We start from the raw sequence: 25,073 nt of genomic DNA, 5'->3' as shown, positions 1-25,073 counted from the left end.
AGTGTGGCTGAATGAAGACCGCAGTCCCCCACTGACACACAAACAAAAATGAAGTAAACTGTTTGCAGTTCTGTCACAACCACCTAAACACACTCGGCAGTTTTCCCGCAGCTGGAAAATCACATCTATTGAAAAGGAAATAAAAAAAGTTATCAGAAGGCAGTGCACTCATGACATTATCTAAAATGCTTTGAAAGTGGTATGGCTATTAGAAATGCACTCTAGCTGCCTCTTCAAAATTAACTTCCCTCTATCTTGTCCTTAGAAGAGCTGTTCCCATCCTTTGCTTGCTGCAGGCGTATTGCTGAGCCGTGTGCTTCAGGCGACATCTCATTTTACTCTCCCCATCAGGTCCAGCTGTAACTTTTTAATGGGGCCACAAGCAGTGTTGGAGGGGCTGTGTATGTAGTTCTACTGGATTACTTTCCTCAGGGAGGAAAAAAACCCAACAAAACAGCAAAACTGATTTTGAGTAAGGAACTGAGTGTGGGAAAAATTCTATGCTTATTTTGTATATGATAGCATTCATTTGTACAGAGTAGATCTGGGAGTGGACTAAAAGAAGCATAGGCAGTGAGACTCAATTGTTTAAAATTTTAGATTTAGAAATTTCAACAGATATTCAGAAATCAAAAAGAGGCAGAAACCTAGAGATGAAAATATAAAACTTTTGGAAATCTGCAAGGAAAGACAGAAAGGAATGACAGAGCAAGAATTTTGTTTTCCCTAAAACCGTAACGATTCTAATTCCATCTCCACATTCATTCTCTAAAATGGCATTGATAGGGACAGCGAGGTTTTATGCAAAACACGGTCCCGAGATACTAGGGCAATGGAGAATACTAGCAACCAATTCCTTTTTATTTTACATAAGTATGAAAGCAGGCAGATGCCATTGTTTCTTGCTGGATATCGGTTCAGGAATTAAAAAAAAGAAATCTACTTTTTATCCTTTTGTCCTGATGCTAAATCTGTTCTGATGCTTTGAGCAACTTCTACATTGTTCCTGAAAAGAGTCTGCCTTCCGAAAACAACTGAAGATTGCTTCAGTTTGGTGTGGGTTTTTGCATGTTTCATTGATGGTATTTTTTAGATTAGTACCAGTTTTCTGATCTTCAGTTTTCAACAGCTGCAAGAGGCAAAAAACAATAAGTTTTATATTTGTGGAAAAATTATTTCTCATTTCTACAGTAACCAGCACTTTTCAACTAAATGAAAATTTACTAGTAGAGGTACAAAATCCACTTATCTTCCTATGGCTATGATGATGAAAAGTAACTGAATGCTGCGGAAAGGAATCGGGATATGTTTGGCTGCAGTGAAATGGGCAGCTAAATTATGTCAGAGTTTCTTGAAATGACCTCGTTTCATTTTGGTTTAATGGTTGTTTGCTTTTCTATACACATCTTTCAGTGATACTTCTTGGCATAAAGCTTCTAGTTACCTCATGTACATACATTAATTTATGTTCACAAAGCCTGTGAGAGAGAAATTGCATTATTTCTGCTATGTATTCGGCTTACAAAAACCAGAAAGTAACTTCCAGTTTATTTTAGATCATGCCAAAAGTGATTTAGCCAAGATCAGAAAGAACAGCTACAGAAGAACCCACTTTACCTGAATTTTAGCTGCTATATCAATTTCCCTTTATTCTGATGGTGAAGAGTAGACACATGAAAAAATACTTTATTTATTTAAAAAAAAAAAAAGCCTTAAAATGGCACAAATGTGAACTGAAAAGAGAAATGGATTTTATCTGCCTCACAAGAGAGGGGGAAATTGGTCTGGAGATTCATTGCAGAGAAATGAGTTATTTTGCTGACTGTCAGTGGTAGGTAACAATGTAATTCAATAAGCGAAGGCCAAGTTTGAATAGATAGAAAATTAATCTTCAGCCACTATCTCCTGTGGGATTTTCCTGTGCCAGTATTGATTGCATTTCAGCTCCTGACTTGAGAGAGAAATTGGTTGGAGTTGGATTTTAATTATATTCACATGCTGGATTACTTTCCTTCAAAATATGTGTTTTGTTACTTTCCTGAAAACAAAGTTTAACTGGGTGTTAAAACTGTACCAACAATGCCACAATCTGTCAGGCTTTTGATAGAAATACCAGACTAAAATAATTAATAACACTGAGGTTTTCCTTTTTAATCTTTCCTTATCTTTTTTTTTTCTAATTTAGATGTAGGTTGCTCGAAATTCGTAAATTTGGCAAATGAAAACTAAATAGTTTTTACTTTATATAGAAGGATCCACTATAAACATTGAATGTATAAGGCCTGGCACAGCATTAGTCTTGCTGGTGAGGAGGTAGCGGCCCAAGTGCATGCAACACTAATTAGCTTGTAATGTTTCTGAGACTTGCCTGTTGTGTGCAGAACAAGTTCAGACACTTTTAGATTTAATAGCAAAATTAATCGCATGTGAAGGAAACTACAGAACTTTTAAAGGATTTTGTCATTTGGTGTCTCTGGGTTTTTGGGGGCAGATAGATGCATTGTTTCAATATCAGAGTTGTACATCACAAAATACTCCCAGGAAAAGTCAACAATAGGGATGCAAAAGCTTCTACATTAATTTATGTAGTTCTAGTAGGTCCACTGCCCTGCATCAATTAAATTGGGAAGAGTTTTTAGATTCATGTTCTTGTTTTGGTATCATGGAATATTGGTGGGAAGAATAACAGACTGGGTCTTTATCACAGTCATTTTGGGGGGGAGCCTGGGTGTGTGTTCTGTTAGAAATGTGGGAAGTAGACTTTATGTTTGAAAGTTTAAGGCATTCACGTGGATTATTTAAACCCTTTCAGTTTCAACAAAGTTTAATCAAATTTTGGCAGTAAACTTAAAGTTTCTTCCATAGCACATGAGTGATGAGAGAGGCTGAAAGCTAGTATTCTATTACTTGGAATGAAATTGAAATACCAAGTGGAAGAAACATGATAATTTTATGTTCAGATGCTTCAGGAATTTCAATCAAAAATCTAAATATACTGTAGTATGAAAACTTCTGTGCAAGACCTGCTAGGATGGACCTTATGGTTTACCCCCTTTCTCTTTTACAGTCCTCCCTCCCTCCCAAATATTTCTTGTGGAAAATTAGTTGGAAGAAATCTTTTGACACCCACTCATTCTGGTGTTTTATTGTAATAATGTGGCTTGATGGTCCCCGATTCTTTTCTGAAGTGTTCTGTGAAAGCATTGAGAGTTTGTAGTTGTTGGTACTAATTTCAGAAATAAGAGTGTTATGGTTTTTTTAAATCAAAAGGCTTTCAGACAGCAGAGAAATTTTCTCCCATGAACAATTGATTGTTGGGTTTGCATTTGCAGAATTAGACAAACTCATTACTTTGAGCAGCATGAAGCCAAAAGATAACTTGTGAAAAGAACTCCAGAATTTGCTTAATGTATAGTATTCCAGTTCTGGGGGGAAAAAATCCTGTGTGATAATGTAGAAGAAAAAAACCCACCAAAAACCTATGTAAAAATTGAGCCAAATTACATGTCTGAAGCTATCATAATGCTGTGTCATTTCAAATCATAGAACGCATAAACTGCTACTGATCCTGGCTCCAGTTTGCACACTTCAAAGTTGTAATGGTTTGTGGTGGGTTGACCTTGGCTGGCTGCCAAATGCCCACCAAGCCACTCTACTGCTCCCCCCTCTATCACTCCCCCTCTCCAGCAGGACAGGGGGGAGAAAATAAGATGACAAAGGACTCGTGGGTAGAGATAAAGGCAGTTTAATAAAGAAAAGCAAAGGCCACACACAGAAGCAAAGGAAAACAAAAGGATTTATTCTCTACTTCCCATCAGCAGGCAATGTTCAGCCATTTCCTGGGAAGCAGGGCCTCAGTACATGTAGCGGCTGCTCCAGAAGACAAATGCCTTAATAATGAATGCCCCCCTCCCCTCCTCCTTTCTCTTAGCTTATATTGCTGAGCACAACATTGCATGGTATGGAATATCTCTTTGGTCAGCTGTCCTGGCTATGTCCCTTCCCAACCTCTTGCCCATCCTCAGCCTCCTGGCCTTTGGGGGGACGGGGGGGTCTGGGGAGACAGCGTTGATGCTGTGTGAGCACTGCTCAGCAGTAGCCAAAACACTGGTGTGTTATCAACACCTTTCTAGCTACAAATACGAAGCACAGCACTATGAGGGCTGCTATGGGGAAAGTTAACTCCATCCCAGCCAGACCCAATACATGGTTTTACTTTCTGGTAGATTTAAGAGAATGGCATACTGGATCAAAACATTTCAGGCTGCATAATACAAGTATTTCCTGCTTTTCTAATCCACATTCCAAAAACTAGAACATTACTGTTTTAGGAGCATCTAAACACAGAAGTATGATATTCAGAAGTCCTCTGGCAACCTCCATAACAGAGGTCATTGTGCCCACTAGAACTATTAATGAAAATAATACCACACATGTGAAAGTAAAAGGCAACATGTGGTCTTAGGTGTTCCAAGGAGAGTAATGTTTTTAGGTAATTTACACATTTTATCAGTTTAGATTATTTAATACCATGATATACCTGGACTTTACCTGGTAATAGATTTGCTTAAGGAAAAAATATCATCTCTTACTTTGAGTATTAAGAGTTATTCTTTCCCTTTTGTCTCATCCACCAGAGTGGGGTTAAGTACTAAGTAACAAGTTTAAATTCTTAGCATAAGATATAGTACCTATGCTGCATAAAAGTAGTCAAAATTAGTACCCACCTTCTTTTCTTCCAGAAGTTTAATAGACTGGTATTGTGAGATTCATCTCACCTAATTCTAGACAGCTGTGTTGCAGACTTCTACATCTAGGTGACTTGCCCTAGGGCTACCTTTATAGTCAATGGAAGGTAGGAGGCACTTCTAAGGCATGATTCATGTCATGGGAAAATAGGTGTCTGATTAAGATGAGATGAATTGCACTCTAAAAATGCCCATTTCTCTTCATTGACTATGAAGGCAGCCTGGGGTGATGAGCTGAACACTGCTGTGTTGTTGAAATCAGTGGATGTCACTGGTTAGATAAGTTCTGCCCTTTGTGTTTCCAAAGGAAACCACCTCCTTGAAACCCATCTGAGACTGCTGCTTACTTCAGGCAACATTTGAACGTATACTTAGTATAACATTTGTCCGTAACCCTGTGATGAAGCAGATGAAGAAACATATGCAGTTTAATTAGATTACTTTGTGGGTAAGTTAAAATTTAGCTCTCTATACTTTGGTAGGGGATAATAGATATGGTGGTAGTGTACGAAGAATAGCCTCAGCACACACATGCCTGACTGACCAGACAGGTGCTTCTTTGTCAGCACTATTTTTCAAGCATAGCACGTTTTCAAAACCTGATGACCCTGTAGTATTAAAAGTATCCGTATAATTGCCTACAGTTGCTGGCCTGAGTAATCATTTGGTATCATAGTTGGTTCATTATTGATTTAAGTGGCAGTCTACTCATGCCATGAGGCCTCCTGTTCCACCTGCAGCTGAGCCAGGTAAAGACATTACCACCTCCCCTTTGGTATTCACTACCTCCTTGGTTTCCACACTTCATGCAATTTTTGTAGCTGAGTTAGAAAAAGCCTCTGCTTTTCAAAATTTTTAAAAACTAGTCCAAATGACTGAGTGCATTGGAAGGAGTCAAGAAGCCAGGGTGCAGACAGGAGAGAGAATGGGAACACAAGGCAGGCAGGTGCTGCTAAGCACCTGAGTGTTTGGGAACCTTTCCACCCAGGCAGCTGTAGCCAGGAAAGTAGGTGAGATTTGATCGACACTTATTATTAAAATAAACCAATGAAAAAAACCTGTTTCAATCAGAAGTCCTAAGAAGGTTTAATTTCCTTTCTTTGTCTGGATGTGCACCACTGTTTCTCAAAAACCTATTTATGAAATGTGTATTAGTGGTATCATTTTAGGATTAGTGATATATAATCTACAGAAGGAAAAAATTAGATATACAGTATTTATATTTAAGATTCGGTACAAATTATTACACCTAATAAAAGGTAATGTATTTCCCTTGCATTATGGGTGTAAAATTTCCATGCACTTATGAAATTTAGGTGTGTAAGGTGTTAGGCTGTTACTTTTCTTTTGCAGCTCTTCATTTCACTGAGTTGCATTGGGTAACTCATAATTTAAAATAAAGTATACACAAATATTTCTGGACCTGGAGCAAATAAGTGTGTTTATACACAAATGCAGAATGTTAGCTACGAAAGAAAGGCTATGAGTCTTTTATGTAAAAAGAGGCAAATGGGGATGGAATTGGTTTTAGCATACTTTGTAATATTTTGCCCTTTACATGTCTTTCTTTAAAAAGCCTGAAAAGAATGACACTGAATCTGGCAGCCAGAGAATCAGACCAGTTTTTGAAGAAGATCCTGTTTTCCGACGGCAAACGTCTTACCAACATGCAGCAGTCCACATACCAACAGATATTTATGAAGGCTGTAAGTAGTATGTGAACAAAGTGATTTTATTTTAATACTAAGCTCATTATTTGTGTCCCATTCTTAAAAACAAATAACCTCCAAACAAAATTTTCATCTCCGTTTTTAGTACAGATTTGCTGCTATTGTGTTTTTTTCTTCTTTCAATAGTACTTCAGAGATGTGCTTTATTAGGCATATGATTCATCTTGTGAATTAGTAGGAGCCATAGTTAAAGAGATCCATTAGGACTGGATCTGAGTTTCAAAAATGGGACTGGAGGTGAAATAAAACTCTTACATATTCTAATTTTCTTATCCATTCTTTCTCTATGCTGTGTTCTCATTTAATACAAAGAATTCTTGACAACTCTTCTTCACATGGTTTTGGCCTCAGGCAGAGATGAGTACTGAAAACGTTTCTAAGTATCCCAAAAGCATATACAATTCAGGCAAATAACATGCTCTGCGAGATGGTAGTACTTATATTGCATGCAGTGCATTTCCAGAATTGTAGTAACAGACTTTAGCAGAGAATTTAAATAAATTCTTTCTAAGCTATGTCAAAAATAATACATGCATATGCATATACTGCTGAGGATTCTTTAACTGTAATTCAAAATTAAGTTTTTAAGTTATCTTTCAAGATGAAAATAAATTCCTCTTTCTGTGCTCATCATCAAGAAAAAATAATTGTCCAATAAAAAGACATTTCAGCATTCAAAATAGCTGCATATTTTTAAAGAAGGGGAAGAAAAATTAAATAGGATCCATATTCTTAAGGTTTTTTTTTTTTATTTAGGGTCCTAATTTCAAGTATGCAGTCTTTCTCCTCTTTCAAAATCTCATCAAGAGGAAAGAGACCCTAATGTGACCTGAGCTCTTTAAAATTCATGGCCACAGTTGCGTGCAGCTTATATAAATGACACAGGGATGAAAATGGAAATGTCAGTATGATGGGGGAAAGAATCATAGTAGCTCGTATTCTTATATTGTGTGCTTGACTGACAGACCTAGAGGATTATTCTGGGATTCTGGCTTTAATAAGTGGTAAAGTGCACCTTAATTGCAGGATTACAGGGAAGAGACAGGCCATTTCCTTTGGCCATCCGTCCAAAATCCTCTCTTTGAAGAAAATTGATACTTTGCTGTTAAAATGTTGTAAAAACTCGCCTCCAATTATTAGGATATTTGTAAACGCCATGTGAACTTTGATATAAGATTGTCATCATAACAGTATCTAAAATATTTTGTTGTTGTGCTGAATTTAACATTTTAGATGGTATTCCTAAGGACACTTATGTCCCTTAAAAATACGTGCTAGGTAATGTTACTGTACAGCCCGTTAACCTAAAAATGAAGACAGGCTATGACTTCCATAGGAAAGGTACAACTTTAGTATCTAATAAAATGATAATAACAGACAGAAATGTACATTTTTTGAGAGAGGTAACTGCATGTGCAACATATATGGTTCATGAGAAATTAATGATTCTTTGGATCTGGCTATCATATTAATTACCAGAGATGTGGAAGCCTAGAAGGTTACTGGGAAGATGGTAATTCTGCATCAGCAAAATCCTCTTGTTGGGTGGCTGGGTTACTTCTGGTTACAGATGGTGTTTTCAGAGATAACAGCTTGAGAATACCTAAAAATCACAGATTTCATATCAATAAACACAAAATCGTCACCAGGTTTTATTTTACAATAACAAAGTTCATGTGTCATCTGAAACACAGTGAGCAATTGGAATGTAGTGGTTCATCAACAGATTTCCAAAACTAGAGTTTAATTTTCATTTCACAAGCAATATTATCCACAAGCAATTTTTATAAACCTAGAAAGACTGATAATGTATCTTGAACACTGTTGTCATTTTTCTTCCTGTTCACATGAGCTAACTTGTCATTTCTTGATATAGGTTCCAGTGCCCACTATGGTAGGGAACAGTTGTACACTTTGAAAATAGTTTGCAATAAATCTGCAATTCCTTGTATACATCACAATCTGCTAGTGAACATTTACAAAACAGATATTACAACAAATCCTTCTGAGAAACAGTGGATGAGACACAGTTTACAACTTTTACTGCTTGGAAGCCAATTTTTTTGGACTGAATTACACCTTGGAAAGCAGATTTCATTTTTTCCTCCCTTATTATATACGCTTTGTAGGATGCCAAGAGAAACAAAGAATTACTCTTTGGATCTCTCAGAATAGGATTCATTGACTAGATATTTGACTTGCCTACTCCTCCTTGGGATTGGTTTTCATTTCTATTGCCTCTTACAGTAGCAGGTTGTTGTCTCCAGGGGAGAGGGACAATTACAGTAGAGCCACGTGTGTTCCTAAACCTGAATTTTCACTTGGATCTGTTTATCACACTTTGTCATGTTAATTATTTTTTTGCTGTATGAAGCTGGGAATTTGAGAATCACTGACTCTTAAGCAATATGTTATCCATGACGATCTTTCTTCCCTATTCAGGTTTCATTTTTATTGCAGTTATTATTTATGATTTTTAAAATATGAATCAAATATCGAATTTCTGTCATAAGAAATTTTGAATGTGTGGATACATCCTCCATTTAGCCCTTTGAAACTGGGAAATTGGTTTAGCCAGTAATTCTATAATGATGCACCACCTATTTAAACCTGACAAATTAGTATGTGCTATAAAATAATTTTCTTTGGCTTCCTACATATATAGTGATTTGCTTATTTTGAAATACAGTGATGAGCTACTTGTGAAGTAGTCCTTTTTATTTCACCACAGAAATACATGACATATCATTACAAAATATCCATTCACGACATCCAGGTTATTCCTTCGTGACTTATTTGCTTGCAGAAAGAAATATTATGAGTTATTTTTGCTTTTCCCTGTATCTGGTGCCAAAACCTAAGTAGAGACAGGGGAAAGTCTAGGGAGTTATTTATTTTCTTGTTTCTGAGGATTACAGTCTGACCGCAGGAGAGGGAAATCCCAATGAAATAGACCCAAATCAGGCTTTTAATTCAGTATTTTTCAAGAGTCCCATTTAGGTTTTGAAATAAAATCAATCTGCTGCTGAAAACAGAACAGACCCTCAAGTCATCTTTCTACCACATGCACCGGGAATTAGTCATGCATCTCCTATTAGTAATAACAGAACGTTAAAACTGTACCCTGCTTATCCCTAAGCAGAATATGGGAACTGCAGGCCAGAAGTAAGAGGAAATCCTCGGCACAAGGGAAGCGAGGTTAATCTGCCTGGTGGATACCACCACACGTTGCCCTCCCTGGCTGAGATGCATAATGCACCATCTGCTGCAATGGTTGCTCTAGCTGTAAGTCTGTACTGGTGTTACAGTTTTAGGAAAGGTGTTAGGCAAAGCATGCAAACAAGGATTGCTTTTTTTTTGTGTGGTTACTCCTGCTTTACTTCCTCTAAATCGGAAAATGAAATACTGCTTCCACGTGCCACTACTTGATTAACATTGAAGAGTTGATTAAAGTGTCAGGTTGACAATAATGTGTCTTGAACGTGAAGACATCACTTTGAATATGTTTGGACAGCTACCAGCAAGGAAAAAAAGCTTCCCCTGCTCAGAACCCATTAAACCAGTCATAAATAGAGTTACAATTAATCGATGGTTCTTATAGCTTAATAATCATAAAATATACATACTGTTTGTTGATACCCTCCTTTTATTAGGATGGCAGTCAAAATTTTGCTGCTCCTTAAAATCGTCTAAGATTTGTATTACTTTTTGATATCAAGTTTGGTAGTGGACATCAATTTTATTTTTGTAGTAGTGCATCATATATGTAAATATTCAGTTAGTGATAAAGTATTTTGACATAATAGTGCTTCGTACTGGGGGCAATCAAAACTTTTAGGAATAACTTGAAAAATTCTTTTTTGATGCTACAGTGGTTTTTATCTTGACTGGAATATTATCTCTTTGACTGGAATTTTTGTACTATTGAACAATTTCTGCATATCTTGGGCATCTCAGGCTATGAGCTTGAAAAGAGGAAACATTCTTTGGGAAAAAACTTAGAAATGCTGGGAAATGAAACCGTGGGAACAAGAATATTCTCCCTCCAAAAAACCCCAAAACAACTCCAAAAAACTAGGAAAAAGTGCATTGTCATTTATTCATGGAAGGTCTTACGTGTGGATAATAAATAAGATTTATTCAGGAATCAAGATATTGATAAAGTGTTGTGTAAATATTTTGGCATGCTACATCGGCATTCCTTAAATGACTAAAGGAGCAATAAAACTTTTTTGAGCTTTTTTTATTTAGTTTAAATAGCAATAACAGACAGGCAAGACAGTTTTATTAATTAAATTGCTTGGTTCAAAATATTTTAAGATTAATGCTATTGATGTATTTTGGTTATAACTGAGAAAATGAAGTTATTCAGAACTATTTTTCTCATGGTTTCTTCTAAGGGATAAATGAATAGTGCTGTTTTACTACAGCTGAGATTGAAAAATGATTGTTTCAAGTCTCTGATTTTGTGTATGTGTTCACACCTTTAAATTTGGAAATAGAAATTGGCTTATATCATTATGTATGTCTCTTGCAGATGGCATGTGAGATTACTGTTTCTTCTAATTTACTTTTTAAAATATTTTCCATGATTTTAATCAGTGAGTTATTTGTGAAAACATGTAATGAGTGAAGTGGACCTTTAAATCAATCTTCAGTGTCAGCCAGTTTTAAATACCAAACACTGTGACTTGGGGTAAGTATAAAGCAAATGTTAGTTACAGCTAAGTCCCTAAGTACTGCTTGGTTGGTTCAATATTAAACCTGGAAGGAAAACACTGATGCAGAAGATTAAGCAAAGAACTCTAGGGTCAGTATTGCTTTTTATGTTCTGACAATTATGATTTTTTTTCCCCCGAAGTAGCTTACTAAAGTTCCCTCAATGAAAATCTTTTTAAATCAGCAGCAAAAAGAAATAGCTTTTCTAACTTGATGAAGAAGCTTGTTTCTGTCAGAATTCAGAAGGCTTGAACTTGAACAGTATCCTCCATCATGAGGAGGTACTTGTATTTTGGTACAGGGATTACATTAGTTTTATTGGATGGATGGTCTAGCATATTTGCCTGACATCAAGTTTACCATGATTTCTGTCTGAAATTGTCAAAAGTTAAGATAATAAAGTAGGATAAGGAGAGACTGTCTGGTAACCAAGGTTAATTTGTTCCTCCGTGAAAGACTAAGTTGATTAGGTACATGCTATTTTGAAGGTACCAGCTGTAGTAAGGAATTATCAATGTAGATTTAAAGCAATCTGCCTGGTAATAATGCATCACAAAAATGCTATAATACCATATTCTCGAGCTGAATATTTGTGAATATATTTTGGCCTGGAAAGTTTATCCAAGACTAACTGATTATTAAATGTAACATAAGGTTCTTAATGGGAAAAGAAATAGTGGCAAATCTGAAATAAAACATACTTCTGTTATAATTCTAGGTACTCTTCCAGACTTGGATTGTCTTACCTTAGGCATTTTGAATAGAATTTTCAAATGTTTCTGTAAAATAAAAGAGCAGAATACCCATTTTCAGAAGTAAATTTAGAACCTAAATGCCATAGACTTTCATAGAGAAGTAATTTTCTAAACACTAATTTCTACTGAAAGTGGATCTTTTGAAATATTCTACCTCTGAATTTAAAGGAGTTTATTTGAAATGAACCAAGGGTTAGCCATTTAAAAGCAATATGACTGATTTTATTTGTTATTTGGTATGTATTAGTGTGGGAGCTGACTGAAAGATGGCTTTATGAGATTGATGACACCTCTTAACACTCAACATGTTTTGTGGAATGTTAATTTATTTTTTTTTAACCTTTTTGAAAAATAAGTTCTTATTTAGCAACATTAGGGGAAAGTTATATAGCATAGTAATTTGTGCCTAAAATATTTGGGCTAGTGTTTGAATTCTACTAGGTTTTGTTATTTGCCTCAAGTTGGAAACAACAGACATTAATTTTTGCATTTCTATCCATTATTTTGTGTTAAAGAGTTTTCTCATCTAACACTTCAAGTACTTCTGCAGCATAGAGCTATATTTAAAATATATTTTAAATCAAATCAGATCATTTAACCTGGGGAAATTAAATACTAAATTCAGCAGAGAGACCATTCACAATTCACTAGCGATTCATGATGGGGTCTTTTCTTTTTCATGATGAAACCTTTTATCCTATAAAGCCACCTGTTACAGGGATGCCAAGAAGTTATAGGGTTGACTTTATCATCCTTTTGAAAGAAGGTATCTTCAAATGGCGGTAGTGCTTTTCTTTTACCAGTCGTTATTTTTACTTCCAAATTGTTTTATTTTACTATAGATCTAATTTTGGCATAAAAAAATATTTTCTTTTCCATCTCCAACTTTCTTTTATGGAATTAGCATATTAACACTGCATGTAGGTGTCCGTGCCTACATGCAGACATCCTAGTTTTCTCTGATTCAGTTTCGGTCATGCTTCCAGAAAATCCCAAACTTCATGGTTACCATTTGTACTTCAGTAGAGAAATGATCTGAATAGTTCCATCTCCTGATCTTCTAGGTTCCTATTTGTCAGCTGTAGAAATTTAACTTCTGATTGATATCTTTAAAAATCTTTTTTTTCACCCTACTTCACCTTTATTGAATAAGTATGAGGTATTTGAAGAGATACTTAAGAACAAAAAAACCCCTATATTGCTAAAACATAACTACAGTCAGGCTGCTGTACTAACACAGAATTCCCCATGAAAACCAAATTCCACAATACCAAATCATGTTTTAGTATGTTAACCCTTGTTTCTTTTTAAATGCAATAACATATATCAAGAATTAAAATTTTTATCCCATTAAATCCAGGAAATGGTTAATTTATTTCCTTTTATTTTGTTGTTCATGCTCTTTTTAAAAAAGAAGAAAAACTAAAAATTTTGAATCTGAGTTTTCAATAAAACAACATGGGCCTTAGGCATGGCCCTAACCGGTTGCTGTGGGTTTTTTTCACAGTGACCTCTTTGGGGATCATCAACTACCAAACTTTCTATATTATGTCATTCCTGTTCTTTTAACCAGAAGTTCATCTGCATGGATCTCTGACATGATACAGTCTTCCTAAATACTCAAAGGATATGATCTACTACTTGTTTAATATTTTTAATATGATGGTGAGGTGTGAAAAGCCATACCAGAAGCTAAACTCATGATATCTGGTTAAACTGGTTATTATGGTTCTGGCTTTGACAAAATAGAAAACCATACAATGAAGAGACTTTCAGGACTTTTCTCTCCGAAGTTCTTTGATTTTGAAAACTCAGGTGTTAGGCAGAAAGGTGCCAAAACACCTTTGTGTTCCTATTTTTTTTTTCCCCCTAACTGTGTAACATTAATTTGCATAGTTTGTAATAAAATGTGAAAAATAGTTTTCTAATTGAATGCTGATTATGTTATCATTCAGTTTAGCTACCTTTCACTGCAGATTTCTTGACCATCAAATGTGATGTGTATCCAGAATTATGTTGGACATTATAGCAGGTCCTGAGATTCCAGCATCTGTTAGGCTGCTTGACTGAGTAATAAATGTTTAAGCTGTGCATACTGCCAAAATCTGTTTTGGAGGCCAGATGATTACTGCTGCTCCTCAGATCCCTTTCCATTCCTTCTGCAATGTTTTCTCTCTTATGCACAGCTTAGAATAACAATTAGTATTGAATCCTCTTATACCAAGAGGGGAAAGTTGGCTCTGCAGTAAGATTGGCCATATTCTTCTGGTAAAAATAGCTAACGGTGGCATTTGCATTTTGCAATAGACTGCAAAGCAGAACACTGAACATCAGTAGATCTTTATTATTGGACATATTAAAAAAGAAGACAATTTTAATGAAGATCTTGAGAGAATGATTGATTCTGGTGTGTGGAATTCTCCCTGTGCGGAAACCGGTGCAAGGATTCTTTGTTATAAATCTGACTTAGCTTTGCAAAATAGGTTGATATGGGGTGTATAAGTTCTCCAAGCTTTGTGTTGGTCCTCAAGGAAGGGAAAATGCCACTTCAGTCCTTTGTTCAGTATCCTCTACTGGTTAAAAATTATATCCCTGGGTTATTGGACTTTACAAGACTTACATGATGAATCCGTATAATCTTATACTTTAAAAATATTTCATTCGTTAGATTCTTTCAGAACAAAATGAAATAAAGTTGTTAAATTATAGATGTGCAGGAGATAAAAATTAAGATTCAAAGTATTTTATTCTGAAAAAGACTAACCATGGTAGATGATATATTAAAAAGAAAGATAATAAATATAGGTCCTGTTTGAAATATCCCTATTGATAAATTTAGCTAGGTTGTTTACCAAGAAACTGCTTGTAAAGTCAGCAGTGGATGAATGGATCAGAATATATCTTCTCTGCTATAATTTTAGCATCTGCATTACCATGTTATCCAGCATTGTAGTTGTTATTATTTTTAAAGGAGTATCACCTTCACAAATGATATGCTCAGTTTTAGTTCTGAAGTGAGCAAGATAGATAATGAAAGGGAGAGACTGGGAACAATTTTATGTAGTCGTATGTGAATCTGAATATCCTTAGAGAATGGCTTTTTGTGGATATGTCCAAAATTTACAGTTTTTAAAGGTTATAACAACATGCAGAATGTAACTTAAGGACATGGCTACTATTTCTTTATTTATCACTATCTGACTCACTGATTTGGTTGGTCCACTTCATTCTTTCTGCCATATGAGTTCATTTCCAGTCATAGCCATTAGGAAGAGATAATGTGTAATTTAATAATATGGTATTTCTCTGGCAATACATAAATCACAGATTTTTTTTCCCATTATGGGGGGGTTATTTTGTGAAGTTTGGACAGTGTAGTTTGAATGTAAGCATTTCTATATGTGTGTATTTATCTATGTATATATATGTATGTATAAAGATATTTAAATAATACTACTGAATTACTTGCAATTCATACTGTTTTCAAATGTCCATTTGAGAATAAGTTACATTGTCTTCTGTGCATCATTTAGATATCTTACATCAATTCATTTGAAATTCAGGTTAAATTACTATATTCTTATGGTCTTGCATAGTGTACAAATATCTTAGTTGCTTCTCTGTGTCAAAAGTTTTTTTACGCCAAATTAGATATAGTTATTTCTCTGTCTGACAGTAGTTCCTTTCAGATTACTATTTCTATCAATAATAACACATTGGTTTTATTGGTTTTCCATCTTGCCTTCCCTGGGGTCTCTCCATCCTTTAGTCTGTGCTTGCCTACTTTCCCTCTTCTTTTGTATGAAGCTGAGCCCTAGAAATTATTTAGCTCTCTTACAGTTGTACAAGCATTGATTTGAAAATGGTGTCCACCACTGAGTAAAATTCAATTTTTACTTCTAGTGTGTGTCCTTCATAAACAGAAGATGCCAAAATGTACCTCACAAAACCTATCCATAAAATAACCATTTATCTTCATGATCTTCTCACACCCTTTTTCCTTTCTTTTTGCTGATGGGGAAGACAAAAATTAATTCTCATTTACTGCAGGGTAAGTGCATGTAGGCAGCCCATTACCATTGAGAAACTGATCTGTAGTTGTACAATCAGATGCCAGTACACTCCCTTTGAGATCCTTTTAAGCCTGAAATATGGATATTTTCTGACTGGCACATGATGCAAACTTCAGTTCTTTGGATTAGCTCTTGTCTTCCATTCTACTAAGAAGCCTGCACTCATAATCTATTTTTTTCTTCTACTCTTCATACAAATCTGAAGTTCTTCCTGCTTTTCTTTTTCTTTCTGAAGACAATTTTGTCTTCTCTTTTCCATTTTATATCTGTTTATTCTCATTTTTCATGGGTTCAGATCTTTTGGCTCCCTTTTCCTCTTTTCTGCTTGAGTCTACATTTCCTCTGTTTTTTTCCTCCTGCACGTAGTTTATGAATATTTTCTCATTCCATAGTGAGGATTCTGGATTCCTCAGTTCTCTTCCTCCTCTAGGAGTCAATATGCCCCTCTGCTTTTTCCTCACAGTCGTGTTTTTTTAACTTTTAGGCATCTTATTCCCAGCTTGTTCTTCTGATCCTCTGGTTCAGCAAACATCTGCACATCTTCAGTTGTCTGTCCTCTGTCTTGCTTTACCACCTTTAAGATTTCTCTGTTTTCTCTAAGTGCATCTCTAGTCCCTGTTGGGTAATATTTCATAAATAAATAGGTTTTGTCATACTTCTGCTTAAGATAATGGACATCTTGCAGCCTTGGCATCCTGTCATCTTCAGTGTGTCCTTTCCCCCTGGAGTCCCCTCTCCCTTCTTGGCTTCTCTTTTGGATTTCTTTAATAGTTGGTTATTTTACAGGATATAAACCTTTGAAAATAAATATCAGCAATTTTAAAACAATATTCCTTTCTGTCCTTTTCTATACAAATATTCATCAGTTTTGTCTCCCTGGGATAATTTTCAGCGAAAAAATGTACTGGAAAAAAACCCTGAACATTATCCAGTGGATATGTTTACGTGGATTTACACTGAATCCTGAGTTAGTTGAATTAAATTGAATAAGCGATGTATGTGTTAAAGTGCATTTGTGCTTGAAGTATCTGTTTCTTAGCAGGACTTCTAAGCTCAGACAGGACATTTCATTGAGAGCATTACCTGCCCTTTCTATCAGAGCCAGCCCCTGCCTGGCAGACCTCCTTCGAGTAAATGCACAATTTTTCAACCTGTACAAAAACAATTAACCTAAGCATCTGTTTTAAAGTGAGACCAGGACTTTTCCATTAATCAACATGATAATGTTAGTTACCTCTAATAAACAAGGTCATGCATCTCATTGCAAGTCAACTTTCAGCTTGCAAGTTGTTTATTTAAATGATTTTGTTTTATACAGTTAGACACACCGCTCTTTAAAACAATTATCCATACAACTGTTCATTCTGTAGGAGTATTTCATGGTAAGTTATTTACATTTTTTAACCTTTTGGCCTGTTCCCGTGAAAGGCTGTGTGTCCTTGGTATCCATTTATTTCCAGTAGCATTTGAAAGCACTCAGGCCCATTTGGGTCAGCACCTTACTTTATAATGTGGAAAAAGAATAAATAGTTGCTGACCACAGGAAAAAGAGTGAGAAAGGGGGGGCGGGGAAATCTAGACCTTGGCCTTCTCAGTTGGCAGCTGGAAAACAAAAGCACACTTGGGTAGCTCAGCATGATGGGTATAGCGAGTGACAGACCATTCAGAGCTAAAGGAAAGAAGATAATGAAATCTTAAATTAGAAAATGTTCCAAAACAGGCTGACAGAATGGCTCAAAACAAATTAAAAAAAAGAGTCACATAGAGCTCGGCAGAGAGGAAGACGAAATAAAGATTGGGAATGCAAGAAGGCAAGCACATCTTTAGAGCCTTGCAATTTAAACATTGATACTTTACCACGTGAACTTGTTTCCAGAGACACCTGAATTTGTGCTGGTTAGCTACGTGAAGGTCCAATGAGATTGTAGTATCAGTTGCTGTCTTCTGTTTTGCATATACCCAGCAGGATGAAAACAGATTTTTGTAGCAACACTATGCCAGTAACAGATGTTTGCAAATTATTTATAGTCCTAGGATTCTTTATGTGTGGTGGGTTGACCCTGGCTGGATGCCAGGTGCCCACCAAAGCCGCTCTATCACTCCCCTCCTCAGCTGGACAGGGGAGAGAAAATATAACGAAAGGCTTGTGGGTCGAGATAAGGACAGGGAGAGATCACTCACCAATTACTGTCATGGGCAAAACAGACTCCACTTGGGGAAAATAGTCTAATTTATTACCAATCAAGGATAATGAGAAATAAAACCAAATCTTAAAACACCTTCCCCCACCCCTCCCTTCTTCCTGCACTCAGCTTTGCTCCCGATTTTCTCTACCTCCTCCCCCTCAGCAGCACAGGGGGACGGGGAATGGGGGTTTGGGTCAGTTCATCACACGTTGTTTCTGCCGCTCCTTCCTCCTCAGGGGGAGGACTGCTCACACTCTTCCCCTGCTCCAGCGTGGGGTCCCTCCCACGGGAGACAGTCCTCCACAAACTTCTCCAACGTGAGTCCTTCCCACGGGCTGCAGTTCTTCATGAGCTGCTCCAGCGTGGGTCCCATCCACGGGGTGCAGTCCTTCAGGAACAGACTGCTCCAGCGTGGGTCCCCCACAGGGTCACAAGTCCTGCCAGCAAACCTGCTCCAGCATGGGCTCCTCTTTCCACAGGTCCACAGGTCCTGCCAGGAGCCTGCTCCAGCGCAGGCTTCCCACGGGGTCACAGCCTCCTTCGGGCATCCACCTGCTCCGGCGTGGGGTCCTCCACGGGCTGCAGGTGGATATCTGCTCCACCGTGGACCTCCATGGGCTGCAGGGGGACAGCCTGCCTCACCATGGTCTTCCCCACGGGCTGCAGGGGAATCTCTGCTCCGGCGCCTGGAGCACCTCCTCCCCCTCCTTCTTCACTGACCTTGGTGTCTGCAGAGTTGTTTCTCTCACATCTTCTCACTCCTCTCTCTGGCTGCAACTGCTCCTCCCCTGTAACTTCTTTTCCCTTTCTTAAATCTGTTATCCCAGAGGCGCTACCACTGTTGCTGATGGGCTCGGCCTCGGCCAGCAGTGGGTCTGTGTTGGAGCCGGCTGGCATTGCACATTGCTTCAGTGTCATTTCATTGAATCCAAATAGGAGTGCTCAGTTCCTTTGACAACATACTGAATATCAAATACTGTCAGTTTTGTTGCTAATTTACCAAGGCTCCAAATAAGAACATGTCTACATTTGGCTCTGAGTTTTAATTTCTGTAGTTCAGAGGACATAGGTTTTTACCTTCTATTTCTCTACATGAAGATGCTCCAAAGTTACCATGTCTGAATGAGACACATGTAATGTAAAAGTGACTTAGTGATGAATCAGACTGAGGAGATACGGTGCAGTGGTCCCTGTGACACTGATATTTCTGATACTGTAAAACTGAAATACAATCTCTAAGAGGATTGTGTTGTATTGTTACTTCTCAGAAAAAGAGTTCATCACTTGTTCAGATGTAAATAGTATAATATTCTGACATCAGCAGTCTTGATACCAATGATGTTTGACAGAATTTCTTTGTAACTTAAGTTTTTTTACATTTAATAATTATACAGAGAAATACTGTCCGTGGTACTGCCTGTAACACTCTCTCACATCACTATGTGATGACTGAGTTGTGAAATAACATTTTCAACACATTAGAAGGTTCTGATATGTATCATCAGTGGTAGTTATAAAGTACCACTAGATTTCTATACAAATTATTGAATATTTATTTTATTATCCAATAATTACAATTAATCTCAGTATTTAAACAATAACTTTCATTAAAATTTGGATGTATAGATTACCTATACATTTTAGAATAATACGTTCACGGACACAAAGAAAGTAGATAAAACAAGCAGCATAAAACTGCAACCCTGTAAAGTCCTCACCTGCAAATCTTATTTTGTCACTATACCACACTAGATCTCTCAGATAGTTGCATATCTGGCAAGACTTTTCGCATATCTTTACTGATTTTTCAGCTTCCTAATCAAGTGACATGCTTCCTCGCCTTCTTACACAGTGTTTGTGGCTTGATCTAAATTTGCATTTTGACAGTATTTTGCTCAGCAGTAACTGCAGGTCAAGTGAACAGTTTATCTTAACACGCTCTCAACTTGCATATAACACTAAGTCTGATTTTGTAAGGAAACCTAAAGATGTAGATACAGTGAGATTATTAATTAGCTCAAACTCCCTTTATCTTGTTGAAGTCAGTGTACTGATTTTGGTTGGACTAGGATTTTGCCTGAAGCATCTAAATAATAAACAAAAAGATGCTAATATTTTCATACTAACATATTATCTACTCTTCCTATGAATATTTGATATACTCAGAAGTTTAAGATAGTCACATTTGTAGTTAAAAATGTAACAGAAAAAGAATTAAAAATCCTAAAATAGTGGTTAAAATAACACATTGCAGTTAAATTGTTGGATGCTTTGTGATAGTAAAATAATAGGGAAATCAAATTTTTTCCTGTTGACAATTTAAAGGTGAGAAGGAATTTTGTCCTGGAAATTCCATTAGCTCCAGCTTGAATGTAATAGCACGGACAGTGAAAAAATGAGATTTCATTGAAGGATGCCTGCTCTATATTTAGAAGAGATCAGCTGAGAGATACAGAGTGTCACTTAAATTATTTCTTTGTTAACTTTAAATTTCTTTTCCTGCAGTACTCACCAGCATGAGAAATTTACATTACCTAACCAAGAAAATCTTTCTGCTTTGAAAATCTTAATGCTATATGAAAACCATGTTTTGACATACAGGCTAGATAGTTGCAACATTTATTGTTAGGTAAGCCAATGTAGGTGGTTGTTGACTTGATTTTAATCATATTGTTTTTTTCTGAAATGATAAATATTTTTTTTGTTCACACATAGAAGAAATGGTATAATGCTTGACGATGAAATAGTGTTAGCCCACATACTCGAGCAAATGTGTTTGCCAGTGGACAAAGATATGGTAAACATCACTTTATTTTTATAATGTTGTCAATTTTAATGAATTGGAGCTCTTGGTTTTGCTGGGAGCTGTCGTGCTTTTTTTCTTGAGATAATAATTTCCAAACAAATCTTATAATTTTTAACTTAAAGACGAGGTATTTGATAAAGTTGTACATAAAAATGCCTATTTGTGGTTATTTATCATTTCATCAACCATAATTCATTTTTCCCTCTTATCCACTCTCCATATGTACCTCAGTATTGGTGCTGATTGCCAAGTGTGAAGAACCTGCCGAGTCAGACTGCAGCACTCAATCATCTTATGGGTCCTATTTTAAGAAGGGGAAAAAAAGGAAAATGTTATTTAAAAAATAACTATAGTTAGGATCTTAAATTCTGTTATATGGTAATTATTGCATAAACCTACATGTAGGATATAAGTAGAAACAAGTCTGCATGTTGTTAATCTATTCTCTGAGAGTAATAGGATTTTGGATGGTGTCTAGCCTTTTTCTTTCACAAAGAGAATTTTGATTCTATATAGAATAGTTATTTGAAATTATTATGAAACATTTTGATGTCAAAAGTGGGCTAAGTTTCATTTCAAGCATATTTTTCTCCAAAAGTTGTTATTGCTGGGACTTCTTGTATAAGAAGACTAAGATTTAAGAACATAGAAAATGCAAATGTTGCAAGTGACTGTGGGTCACAGAATTTGATTTCCCTTTATCCCAAACATTATCCTTATCTCTTTAAAATATTAAAGAAGCATTTGTGTGAAGAACATTACAACAGTGAATAGGTAGTGAGGTGCAAACCCATGTAGATCCGTAGGGGAATTCTTCATGTGTCCAAAATTCACAATGTACTGGACTTCCCTGGATAATCAGGGAAGAGTGCCCCAGGAATAATTCTCAAGTGGGAGGTGGCAGTTGCTTATTGCTGCACAGGACAGAACTGAATTGGTGATATTGTAAATGGGTTGCTTTCTCGCACAGTTAGGAATTTACTGGGAAGAGAGACTGATACGTCAGAGAGTTGTGCCACCGTTCAGAGGGACCTCAACAGGCTGGAGAAATGGCCTGACAGGAGCCTCATGAAGCTAAAAAAAGGGGAAATGCAAAATTCTGCATCTGGGGAGGAATAATCCAGGCATCAGTACATGCTGGAGGCTGACTGGTTAGTAAGCAGCTTTGCTGAGAAGGATCTGGGGGTCCTCAGCACTGGTGAGGCCACACCTTGAGTACTGTGTCCAGTTCTGGGCTCCCCAGTACAAGAAAGATATGGACTTATTGGAGTGAGTCCAGAGCAGGACCATGAAGATTATTAAGGGTTCTGAGCGTATTTCAGATAAGGAGAGGCTGAGAGAGCTGGGGTAGTTCAGCCTGGAGATGAGAAGGCTCAAGGGGATCTCGTCCATCTTGTCCATCCAAGATTTATACATCTTGTCTATGTATAAATATCAGGTGGGAGGGACTGAAGAAGATGGAGCCAGATTCTTCTCAGTAGGGCTCAGTGACAGGACAAGAGGTAATGGACATTAATTAAAACACATTAAATTCTATCATCTCAACACAAGAAAAAACTTCTTCACTGTGAGTGTGGTCAAACACTGGCACAGGTTGCCCAGAGAGGTTGTGGAGTCTTCATCCCTGGAGATATTCAAAACTCAACTGGACATGATCCTGGACAAGCTGCCCTAGCTGACCCTCCTTGAGCAGGGGCTTGGACTAGGTGAGCTCAGAGGTCCCTTCCAATCTCAACTGTTCTGTGATATTGTGAATTTGAACATAGCAGCAGCCCAAGGCCTGGATAACCCACTGGCAAATAAGTACCATGCTCAAGCATGGAGAGGGAGAACGCTTAATCACTTCAAATGATAATAGCTACATGCAGCTCAGGGGCCACGGGTTTAGCTACATATCACAGCTTTATTGTTCCCTGACCAATGTTACCTAAACAAACAAAGGAACAAAAGCTTTATATATAGCCATAACAGATCAAACAACAGCTTTCAGTATTCCTGTACTATAAAATAAATGTGATGACTGGTTGCATTTAGTTAGGTATACAAAATGTGGTGTCAACATATTCTATTCTGTTTACCTTATCTTGTAATTTATCTGCATTCGTCAGAGTGTGGTACAAGTTATGAATGTTTATATATAAATACTCTTCACCTCTTGGTAAAGTGTTTCTCGGAGACACTTTATGAGCGACAATTTCTTCTGTGAGACATTTTTTTACAATCTTCTTTGAATCCATTTCATATTAGTAGCAGTTGATTATAAAAGGAGTCCCATATGGATATTTGACATAAGCTTAAAGTCAGGGAGTTCAGAAACCTCTGACAGCTTACTTCAAACTTGATACCTTGAAAATTGCTTTCCTGTGGAGCCTAGAGCTCAGTCATATGGGTCTTCCTACCTCGTAGCTCCATTATGGAAACCTGAAACCTCAAATTCCAGGGGTCTTGGGACTCATTCTCCCAACAGGGTATCCATGGAAAATTATCCATTAAATTTTTCTTGAATTCTAACTCACTCGAAAAAATGGGCAGTATTTTCTGTCTAATTAATTGTATTATACAACATGAAAGACTGACTCCAATTCTGTACTCCATTATTTATTTGCTTTAGCTTGTTCTCTGTGTTCTGGTTTAGAAAAAGGGAAAAAATTGGAAAAATGAATGGTTCGTCTTAGAAGTGGGGAAGTTTTTCAGAGTTTATTGGAGTTATTTCTCTGAGTTTTTTTAAACTTAACCCTCCCTAATAGTCCGTGAGAAATGTGAATCTCAATTACATGTCTGCCCTTAACAAGCTGCAAGATGTTGAGGAGTCACTGCCCATCTCTTGTTTATCTTTAAAATAATAGTGGTTGTCCCTTATCTTGTGAAAACCTGCCATGAAATCAAAAAGTTACCTGACTATTAGGTAGCATCTGTTCTTAGATTAAATACTTGTAATGCAGGAATTAATTGCTTGGTTAAGAATTTTGGGAATGCAGAAGTTGTCCAGATTGTCTCAAACAAATTGGATATTGAGTTACCTATGGATTATCAGGCTGACAGATTGCAAAGTTGACTGTGGTAAAAGTCTTGATCACCTGCAAAAAATCTCTTTGCACTGTTTTTTTTTTTGAACATCAGCCTAGAAAACAGTATTTAGTCTTTTAGGCAGTGTTTGCTTTACGTGGATGTCTGAGACCATGCTGAACTAATAGACAGTCACAGGCTAATAGTCTCCTGCCACTAGCTTAAGTGCAAGGTGAAATGGAAACATTTATTTTCCAGATGAGACATTGATTTAGTAACAGCTTTCTATTACTGCAAATTACTGATCTAGAAGTTAGCATTCCCCCCTCTTTGAAGCAGCCTGGTCTGTTCAGAATGAGTTACATGCTCCAGCAGCTTCACATAGCTAAATGCTGTTTGGCTCCAACAGCAGGCTTGTTATCCAAAATATAGACCACATTTAGAGGAAATATAAAATCACAGTTATTATTGTTGAGGACTGTGCTTGTTTCCTTTATTTTTTCCTCTCTTTTTTTTTTCTTTCTCTCTTTCTCTTTTCTTTGACGTGCGGGGAACATGCACACTCTGGAAATGTTAAGAAAACACATCTGTTTCCTTATGATTTTCCAGTACACCTCATCCCATCTACAGTTATTATTGGTTGCTCTAACAAGAGTTTTGTTGTATGTTATAGCAAAACTCTGTTGCTTCATCTTAGATATGATGAAATTATTTTTCTTAATTTTATAATAGTTATTTTAAGGTATTTTCTGCTGTTCTTTCCCTACGGAGTGATCCTATTTTGTAGAAGCTGAGAAAGGAGGAGAGCAGTGTCAAGCTTGTAGGACTCTTCTTCAGAGACTGGTAACTTCCTAGAGTGTCTTGGATTGTTTGAAACAACCATATTGAAGTGTGGTAAAATACACAGTACATAAATATACATGAATATATAGTAAAAGGATCTGAAAATCTAAGGAATATAAGAAAAATAATATAGCATATATTGCTTGCATATAATATAATAATATAATACATATTGCTTGCATATAATCCAGCAAGTAACTTCTTTAG

At 36.6% G+C, this 25,073-nt stretch overlaps 1 protein-coding gene across 3 annotated transcripts in view; it reads left to right on the top strand.

Annotated features, from left to right (window-relative positions):
- Nucleotides 1-25,073, top strand: part of CACNA2D1 (calcium voltage-gated channel auxiliary subunit alpha2delta 1) — a 434,743-nt gene that overhangs the window by 243,331 nt on the left and 166,339 nt on the right. For all 3 annotated transcript variants that reach the window (XM_050894497.1, XM_050894513.1, XM_050894504.1), the window contains exon 6: nucleotides 6,325-6,454. In XM_050894497.1, the coding sequence (XP_050750454.1) occupies nucleotides 6,325-6,454 (130 nt within the window). The remainder of the gene's footprint in view (nucleotides 1-6,324; nucleotides 6,455-25,073) is intronic.

Source organism: Gymnogyps californianus, chromosome 1 (genome assembly GCF_018139145.2).
Source record: "Gymnogyps californianus isolate 813 chromosome 1, ASM1813914v2, whole genome shotgun sequence".
Classification (NCBI taxonomy): Eukaryota; Metazoa; Chordata; class Aves; order Accipitriformes; family Cathartidae; genus Gymnogyps; species Gymnogyps californianus.
Note: the sequence above shows the minus strand (reverse complement) of the source record. Positions and strands in the feature narration are given on the sequence as shown.